This window comes from Salvia splendens, chromosome 14 (genome assembly GCF_004379255.2).
Source record: "Salvia splendens isolate huo1 chromosome 14, SspV2, whole genome shotgun sequence".
NCBI classification, from domain to species: domain Eukaryota; kingdom Viridiplantae; phylum Streptophyta; class Magnoliopsida; order Lamiales; family Lamiaceae; genus Salvia; species Salvia splendens.
In genome coordinates, this window is record NC_056045.1 from 21,473,372 (window position 1) to 21,483,710 (window position 10,339).

At 41.0% G+C, this 10,339-nt stretch overlaps 1 protein-coding gene across 1 annotated transcript; it reads right to left on the reverse strand.

Moving 5' to 3' along the window:
* Nucleotides 1-46: 46 nt before the first annotated feature.
* LOC121763234 (protein DAMAGED DNA-BINDING 2-like) lies at nucleotides 47-4,308 on the reverse strand. The gene is made up of 11 exons (XM_042159189.1): nucleotides 4,000-4,308; nucleotides 3,729-3,819; nucleotides 3,429-3,556; nucleotides 3,017-3,139; nucleotides 2,829-2,917; nucleotides 2,602-2,722; nucleotides 2,049-2,140; nucleotides 1,515-1,644; nucleotides 1,083-1,331; nucleotides 784-980; nucleotides 47-686 (listed from the first exon to the last, which is right to left on the reverse strand). The coding sequence occupies exons 1-11, from the start codon at nucleotides 4,222-4,224 to the stop codon at nucleotides 473-475; spliced, it is 1,659 nt and encodes a 552-aa protein (XP_042015123.1). The 5' UTR covers nucleotides 4,225-4,308; the 3' UTR covers nucleotides 47-472.
* Nucleotides 4,309-10,339: the final 6,031 nt, after the last annotated feature.

The window sequence follows — 10,339 nt, forward strand, 5'->3', positions numbered from 1 at the left end:
CACACCAGATATGTTGATAGATAACTGAACTGTCTGAACCAGAATGTTGCAAAATGAGATACTCCGTATTTAACTTCATTTCAATACACTCTACTTTGGGAGTGTTGTATTAAAAGTAGAGCATAAAGTAACAAATTCCTACAACTTCAACCATTCCACACTAGGAAAAAAAAAAGTAAAACATACAAGTACAAACCTAAATAATACAGTGTCTACAATAGCTTAACATGGCCCGACCGATATTTTAGTGAGGCTTGGACCGTGTTTTCATAGGCGCCAAAATATCAAGCTAGATGGGACCATTGATCTATCACCTCGGACCTGCCCGATTTCTCACTCACCCCATCCATTAGACACTTCTAATCTCTATGTTACCCTATTTTGTACACAAAATATCAAAAGCACAAGAGCAGTGCATGTAGAAGGTTGAAACGGTCTGTATTGCCACTTCTTCAAAATCCCTACCCAAAAATCAGCATTTCCTCTTACCACCATGTACCTTAGATTTTAACTGAATTTTCTTCGTCTTCGAGTTCTTCTTGGAGTCAAACATGTCATCATCACCACTGTCATCATCGAGCTTCCCTTTCCGTGATTTTTCAGCCTTCCCGCATATAATGATCCGATTAACATCCTCTCCACGCTCTAGCTCAGTGTTTTCTTGGGGCTTCCATATGAAGATAGACCTGGCTCAACCGAACCGTATTGCAGTGTAATCAGCCAAACAAAACAAATGATACTAGACAGAAAAGAACTGTAGCAAAGATGAGCTGATATACAAACCTGGAACTACCAGATGCCAGGACATCATCGCGTGGATGTAGCTTATTTACAGGAGTGATTGTCATTATATTTGGATCTATCACCTCCGCGACTAACTGACCATTAGTGATGTCAATAAAATCTATGGGATGTAAGGCTACTCCATTATAGTTTTCACTTATGTAACGCCCAACAACAACGAGGGACTCTGATATATCCTGTGTAAACGAACAGTTTTCGTATTTGATTATAAATTTGGCAACACGATAGTCAGTCATGGAGTACTTAGACTATCAAGCTGTAGGGAATGTATTTGCTACCTTTGGATCCCATTCAGCTCGAAAAGGAGTCAAATGCCGATTGAAATCCTGACTGTGCACAATCTCTCGGCTTGGAGTGTCCAAATCTCCGAAGATGGAATCCCAAACACGAATCCGATTGTCCTGAGACGTGGTCAGTATTTTGCTACCACTTTGTGGAGAAAAATAGGCTGAATTAACAACACGGTTGTGTTGAAGATTATAAATAGAAGAACCATCTTCAAGTCTTCGAATGTCCCATATACGAGCCTGAGACGGATATAAAATATGTAAGAGTGCACATGAAGATATTAGATATAATGCTACAAAAGATACTGAATGAAGGGCCACAAATGTAGTCATCACTCGTCAAGGAACAGAAACAATCTACTTGTCTGTCACAGAAACACAAGAGTGCATAAAATAACCAAAAGCTATGCGGGAGAAGCTTACGAAGTGATCGTTGCCACAACTTAGAAGGAGATCTGGTTGTAGAGGATGGCAGTGTAAACCAGTAACTTTGCTTTTTTTCTTGTGAATCAGTATAGGCTTTCCTGTCACATTGTTGGAGCGCGCATCAATCCTGCATATGCATTTGAAAGAGTAAAGCCATAGCAATTCACAACTTGCCAAAGAAATCTTGCACATTATCATGCATTATAACGAAATTGTCCACAGCTGGATGACGCGACATACATCAAAATGAGAAGTTTGCAGATAAAGCTAAATCACATCAAATAACAAGTAACTAAAAAATAAGAAAAATATTTTACGACCATATGAAGTACAGTGTTCCTTGAAGGCAATCAACATATTAATGGATCTTTTTCAAATATTCACCATAAGAATGAAACTATGTGAGAATGTTGCACTACAAGTGATGCAGGTAACATTGACAGTGGGTTAGCACATCTTTTCTCCTCTTTTTTAGCCTACAATTTCACGAAACACATGTGCAAAGAGCTCAATAAAACAGGAAATACTCACATATAAAGAAGCCCAAAATTATCTGCAGCAAGCAAAATTCCTTTCTCAGAGTTCAGATCCAGACCATAGAGCATCTTCCAACTGCTATGCCCCTAAAGGAAAACAGAAACAACTACTTTAATTAGATCCAAATGCATGTCATGTACAAAATGCAGTAACCACTAACCAAAGAACTAAACCTCATGAATGAATACAGCTAAGAGCAAGACAAGAATGGTCATTTTTAGTTACTTTTTTTACATTTCTATATAAACATTTTAGCTGTTGGACTGCACTTTTCTCTGTTTAATATTTAAAAGCCCCCAGAGCAACCAAAAATGCCTTCAGTCGAGATAGAAGAGAAGTTGAATATGACGTTAGTAAGCAGTCTTCATACCCATTTTAAATGGCACAGATGCGGACAACAGATGTGGTAATATCTAGGATTAAATGAATGCAGGCGAACTAGTAAGACCATGAGTAAGATGACAAGTTATATACAAGATAAATTAAGAGGTTAACTCCAGATACTAGATACCATTTGTATTTGTTTTAACAGGTGATGAGGAGATACCTGCCACCCAGCAGGATTGAGGTCGACCAATGATGATGAAATTCCAGTTTCTAAATCAGTGCTGCTGACAGTTCCATCTGAAGAGGCACCATAGACGGTTCCATCATTTAATGGATTATACCTGTAGAATGTGATAGCCAAACATCCAGATTCCAGAGTCAAGATACAGTTCATGCACGAATGTAATCAGTCAATCACGAAAATCAAATGAAACCAGCAGAACTCACTTCATGTTGTTCAATATGCAGCTATGTATGTTTCCATATACTATCTTCTCGTGCACTTTCTCATAATCCCAAACTCCAAGCTGTCCTTTCTATACCATAACCATAGAAAAGGAGAACCATAGTACTCAGTTATTCATTATATGAACACAAAACTGAGAGCTATGCGCTTAAGAGAATGCAGGGCTAACCTTGTCCCCAGAAATAAGAATGTTGTTCTTTGTTGGGTGGAACTCCAAACAAGTAACACGTCTGCTGTGATATCTAATTACTGCACAGTCAACTTTATTCGGAATCACAAATGCTGGCTTCATCTGTTAAGAGCAAAGCATTAAACCATATTTCATAACATTCAAGCCGAAAATTGTCATGTTAAACAAACCTTCATGATGAACATCCTTGTACACTCAATACTCAAAAGTCAAACCAAAATAGAACTGACTTTCAACCTCAAGATATTGATAAGAAAACATCTAAAAACGAATGATCAACAAAGAATCCATACAAAAGTCCTTACATATAAAGCGGAAGGAGAAATATGGGCACAATTTCAAATGACAGAACCTCAAATACACAACAGAAGAGCATGCCAAGAGACATTACCTTAGGCACATGACACTTAAGTTGGCGGTCGAAAAGATACTTCAACGAATTATGAGAGTTCTTCAAGGGTGCAGGAAAAACCCCAAACTCAGTAGCCACTTTGTGCGGGCAAGTCATCGTGGTATGCCCTTCAATTAAAAAATCAATGAGGAAAATGCCCCTATTTTAGCTCATGGCACCGCGGAGAAGCGATCATCAATCAATCAATCTCATATAAGATAACTAACCAGTTCACATACCAACAACACATTTCAAACAACACATCCTATGAAATAACAACACAATTCCAACATGAAATACCAGGCAGTTTGCAAAGAAAACATGGCTTCATAGGGCAGTCAATGTAGGTGGCGCCACGAAACCCTGCTTCATGACCTGACTGCTTACACACCTAAGCAACATTACAACAAACAATATGTCATTATTTCACTACCCATAAAAAAAAATACACAGGCACACGTTGTATACGTTCAAAATCGTCATAATCTGACGTATATAAAGCACACTGCTAGTAGAAAAATTACTGAAATTGAAGCAAAAAAAAAAATAAAAACTAGCAATAGCTATTTACTTTGCAAACTCTCTTGAGGCTGATAGTGATAGGCTCTCTTTTCCTCTTCGTCGACGTCGACGCCTCATCCTTTTCCTCCGCTTGCTCTTCGTCCGACGCCTCTCCGGCGAGTTTCTGGACTTCATCATCAAAATCTTCTTCTTCTTCTGAACTTTCTTCGGTGTCGGAGTCTCTCTCAATCACGATTTTGGGGAACGAGGGGACCCTCCTCGTCTGCGGCGCCATTTCCAAAACTCGGCAGTGAAATTACAGAAAAATTAAAGAAGAAATAAAAGGGTAATGAATTTGTTACTGTATAATTAACCGACTTTGGAGACGAAAGGCCCTTTGGAGCTTTGGTGTTGTAGTTACCCATATACCCCTGGATTAATATCATTGACATTTTATTTTAAATAAGCGATGCTTATATAACAAAATGCTACAGAAATAACAAGTCTCTTTTTTATCGTTCAAAATACTCGGTGTGTATAGTCGAGGGTACTATTGGCATTTGATTATGTGATATGGCGGGACACTACGTGGCAGTTTCTTAACCGACCGCCGGTCGTTCTCACCCTCCCCCACCTAAAAATAAAAACCATGAAGCGATGCCGTTTTATTTGCTTCACATCTTTTTAACTGTTTTTTCATGTAATTTTTATATTAGTTGATCATGTCTGAAATGCATGTTAATGTTATACTTCAATTCAACATTTGCGAATAAAAGATTTTCTACTACCTATAGTTTCTATATTTTCGGTGGTATGAAACTATAACAATAGTCATTCTCCAAGTATAATTTTTAGAAACTTAACAAATACCTACAATTTTTTTTATTTTTTATGGTTAAATGAACATAAATTTAAAGGTCGCGCCACGGCAGGATTCAAACCTGAGACCTTTGGCCTCATGCATATTAACCTCTCTATCGCTTGGCCAACTCAAACACACTACAATGGCCGAGTTGTTAAGTTAGGAGATACATAAACTACTACTTCCTCCGTTCCCAAAGAATATGTATGCACTTTGGGGTCGGCCCGGATTTTAATGTAAAATTGATAAGGAAGAAGAGAGGTAGAGAGAAAAAGTAAATAAAGTATTGTTAGTGGAGAATGAGTCCCACCTCAGCTTAGAGAGAAGACTTTCTAAATTAGAAAATGCATTATTCTTTGTGGGACGGACTAAAAAGGAAAAAATGCATATTCTTGAGGGACGGATGAAGTATAGTATAAACAAGCAATCACACACACTACCATTGGCCCAGTTGTTAAGTTAGGGAGTACATAAATACTAGCAATATAAACTCATGGGAGTACATCCTAAATTAACCATACACAATCAAGGATACATGAACATCTCCATTCCACTTCATATATTCCTATATCTATCTCTATACACTTAAAAGGAGGAATACTAAATCACTCAGAAGAGATTTCATGTCCCATTTAGGACTGTGGTTCTACAGTTCTACTGGTTAAGGAGGGCCTTCATGGTGAATCGTTGGGCGCCAGCCTTCAGGGCAAGCTCTCCCGGCTTCCAAGAACCTCTTGACTGCATCCTCCACGTACCTGTGGCCGTTCCCAACGTCCATTTCTTTTCCCTATGTCAGGATAGGAGTTGAATCAAGCTCGATTTGGAACTCCGACAGCCTCTCGTCTTCCCTTGCCCCCCTTGGCCTCAGTGCCATCTTCACCTCTGGGAGTTTCTCTGCAAAATGATAAGTGTAAGTTTCAAGATTTAATCCAAACCATGATAAAAAAAAATGGTGGGCAAGATCAATACAATGTAGATCAGAATCAGATGGAAACTCGATTTTAAGCAGGTGGTCTCGTGTAGATAGCGCAGGCCGGTTTCCATAACATGGTTACACGTAAAACCGAGTCAGAATGCAATGCCTCTGCTGAAGCACGGACGCTGCATTCCTTCGTTTCCGTGAAAACCAGATAGTTCAATATGATGGTTTTGCTCAATACCATACATTTGCAGTAGCCAGAAAACTAAACTATATGAATCAATAAGAGTGGAAGCAATACAAGAATCATCATTTTAATTGGTTCATTTTCTTGTTATGGCCTTCTACAATAGATCTAGCCTCTCCAAGAAGCTTCTCTTGATAATAATCGAAGTGAAGTATCACGCGTGTAAAAGTACTTGTCGAAAGTCCCAGCCCACGCATCCCGTTTAGTCAAGAAGTTTGAGTTCAGATTGAAAAGCTTCTTCACAGTAGCAGCTATCGACGAGTGCTCATATTGTGAAGTCAGGGACTCGGCTCATGAATCACTGCAAAATTCACGAGACTACGCCATCAGGCAATGATCCAACGACACTACAACACTTGCAGTCAGTACAACTTATAAACTTAGCTCACAGATTCAACATCATCAAATCAAATCAAATCAAATCAATCATCATCAACAATCAAGACACAGAAGACAAGTCCATACCAGAGCCCTTGTCAATCCAGGGCGAGATCAAGAGCGTAGGCACCCGCACGCCAAGCCTATTGAACTCAGAGTAATACGGGTCGGGTCCAATGATCCCATCCGGATTGGGGACTCCTTCAACCGGCGTCCGTGCTCATCGTAAGTGATCAAAATCGCCATCTCCTCCCACTGCGGGCTCTTCCTCAGCGTCTCATAAACCTCCTTCACAAACCTCTGCCCCTCCGCCACGTCATGCGACGGATGATCGTCGTCGCCGGGAACAGCGACACATCAAAATCTTAAAGATGGTTATCGAGAGATTTGTGAGGGCTATGCATATTGGAGTGTTTGAAGAAGATTGAAGAAGATGATTGGCGTTTTTATTTTTATGTGTTGAATACCACAATCCTTCTCCTTTTTATAGTTAGGAGTACAATGTATTTTAGGAAGTAGATAAATCTATTCTAGGACAATAAGTGCCATATCAATTATGTATCTCTTCCCTCTAATGTCTCCTTTGATTTTGGTAATGTGATCTTGAATGATTCCTCCAATTTCTCCTTTGAGTTTTGGTATGTTTGACACTCTCCCTCAAGTTGAGCAATGGTATCCCCGATGCTTAACTTGCCCAATATCTCTTTGAAGATTTTTGGGTGAACGGCCTTGGTCAATATGTCCGCAAGTTGTTCTTCAGAACGGACAAACGGAAACTCAATAATGCCTCCTTCCAGTTTTTCTTTGATGAAGTGTCAGTCCACTTCTACATGCTTTGTTCTGTCGTGTTGCACCGAATTTTCTGAGATGCTAATGGCAGCCTTGTTATCACAAAACAACTGACTCTTCCGAGTAGGTGGGAAACCAATCTCGGTGAGCAATCTCCTCAGCCACAGGATTTCCATGAGTCCACTTTTCATTCCTCGGAACTCGGCTTCAGCGCTAGAAAGAGCTACAACCTTTTGTTTCTTGCTCCTCCAAGTAACCAAGTTTCCCCCGATGAACGTAAAGTAACCTCCTGTAGATTTCCTATCCACTGGATTGCTTGCCCAATCAGCATCTGTGTAGCCATCAATCTCTAGGTCTTCCCTCTGGCTAGAAATATTCCATAGTCTATAGTACCTTTCAAGTACCGTACGATCCTCAAGGCTGCCTCCAAGTGGTTAGCTTGAGGTTGGTGCATGAACTGGCTCACAATGCCCACTGCATATGCAATGTCTGGTCTCGTATGTGAGAGATAGATGAGCTTTCCAACAAGTCGTTGATATCTTTCCCTGTCTGCTAGTTCCGCTCCTTTCTCTATCTTACAGACCATGGTTTGGAACCTTGGGGTGTCGGCAGGCTTACTCTCGAGGGAGACCTGTTTCCGCTAACAGATCTAAACATACTTTTCTACCTTAGGAATATTCCGTGTCAAGATCTCAACACTTCTATTCCCAAGAAGTATATTAGCTCTCCTAGATCCTTCATCTCAAATTCCTTGAACAGGTTTTTCCTTTAACCTCTAGATTTCTTCTTCCACATCATCTCCAGTGATAATCATGTCATCACATAGATAATCAGACATGTTACCTTGTCGTCTCTCCGTTTGTGTGAAGAGCGTGTTTGATCGGAATGACTTGTTGGAAATCCATGCTTGGTCATAGCCTGACAGAATCTTCCAAACCAGATTCGTGGAGACTGCTTCAATCCGTACAGAGTTTTTCGTAACTAGCACACCTCTCCTTCTCCAAACTCTTCGGAGAAACCAGGTGGGACCTCCATGTATACTTCCTGTTTCTTCCTTGTTCTGTTCAAGCTCTCTCCATGAAGAAAGGCGTTGGTCACGTCAAACTGTTGCAGTGTCCAGTCTTTACACGCTGCTACTGATAGTAGTGTTCGCACGGTTTCCATCTTAGCCACTGGGAGAACGTCTCTTCATAATCCACTCCTATACTTGGTGTTACCCTTTGCCACTAGTCTCGCCTTGTATCTTTTGATTGAACCATATGCTCTTCTCTTTTATGGTGAATATCCATCGACATCCAACTGGCTTCTTTCCTTCTGGTAGTGCACATTTCTCCTGTGCCATTTTTCATCATCAGGCATCTATCTCTTCTTCATGGCTCTCTCCAGTGCTTATGTCTGTTGGCCTCTTCAAAGGACTGAGGGATGTCTTCTTCCTCATACAAAGCAGCTTCGAATGCCTTGGCCATTTCTGAAAGGTACCTGTGAGCAATATTGGATACTGCATATTTGGCCTTTCTTCCTTTCCCGTCTGGTGAGTACCGTCGTGGAGGAACCCCTCTTGTTCTTCTTGGGGGCAACTCGTATGTGCCTCCACTTTCTCCACTACACTCCACATTCTTCGTTATTGCCCCTATCAGATTAGTGCCTTCCAAGGGCGTATTATCAAAATCTGAAAACTGTTTACCTCAGGAATCGAAGACGGGGCTGACAGTTGGGTCATTTGCCACTTTGGTCTTCGTTCTGTACTACTGGACTCGACGGCCCGGCGGTGTTGTAACCTTCTCAGGTGGACAACGTCTGTGACAGGGCTTGGCTATGACTCTCCCCCCTGTCTGAGGTTCCCCTGGATGTGGTTCTCTCCCCTAAATGGTAGTCTTCAATATCTGGTAGCCAATCTAGGTGGTCATCTTTTGGACTATTGTCTGATGTCTCCCCCCTGACTACTGGATTGGTCGTAGAAATACTCTCTTCCACAAAATCACACATTCATGGAGGTGTGGATCCTATGGTTTTCGGGTCATAGCAGCGTTATCCTTTTTGTTTTTTCCATAACCAAGGAAGACACATTTGAGGGCACAGGGATCAAATTTGGTACGTTCATGTTTTGGAATGTGGACAAAAACAGAGCATTCCAAATACTCTTGGTTTCAAGGGATAGAGATGATGGGATTTCGAAGTGCTGAGAAAAAGGGTGTCTAAGGGAGTCTTAAAGCCAAGAATGCCGGTGGGTAGTCGATTTATGAGGTAAACGGCAGTAGATATAGCTTCTGGCCAGACAGACTTGGGTATTTTGGATTCAATGAGGAGAGCTCGGGTTATTTCGAGGATATATCGGTTTTTTTTTTTTCTTTCGACTACCCCTTTTATTCTGGATTGTATGCACACGAGGTTTGGTGGATTAGGCCATTTTTTCCTAAAAAAAAAACTCTTGCATTTTGTGGTTTGACAAATTCCCCCCCTCCCCCCGTTGTGGTGATCTAAGGGCCGGATGGTTAGTTTGTATTGAGTTTGAATAAGGTTATAGAATCTACGAACTTATCAAACACATCATGCTTATTTTTCATAAAATAGATCCAGGTCATGCGGGAATATGTCATCAATAAAAGCACAAAGTATCGAAAACCCTGTCCCCTCAGTGATAGGAGCAGGACCCCAAACATCAGAGTGTTAAAGCAAAAGGAGTTTTGACTCTCGTATTGTTTATCTGAAAGAATGACTATGAGTTTTGGCTAAAACACAAGTAACACAATGAAAAGAGTTCAAAGATTTAGCTAATATAGGAAAAAGAAGGCGAAAATTATCCTAAGGATGGGTGCCCTAACCGACGATGCCAAAGCCAAGCCTGTCTGTCTGTCGGTCCGGGAGTCAGCATCATTGCAGCACACTCTGTTGGGCTATCTCATCCACGTAGTACAGTCCGCTTCGCTCAGTGCCACGCCCAACTATCGTCCCCGTCTTGATATCCTGCAACATACAAAATCAAGGTTGCATTAGCAATTTACAGTTCAGTTCCTTAGTCACGTGACTAATGGACAACAACTTATGAGATAACGACGGAACAAATAGGCAATTAGAGAGGCAGAGAGTGGGTGAGATGTGTATAGTAGTGCCCGCCCCCTAACTCGTGCCAGGTCCCCGCTGGCAGTTTGGACATGTGTTTTTTTTGAGGTGGTAATGGATACAAAGTCTGAGGCTTCGAATGAAATTGTGTCGGT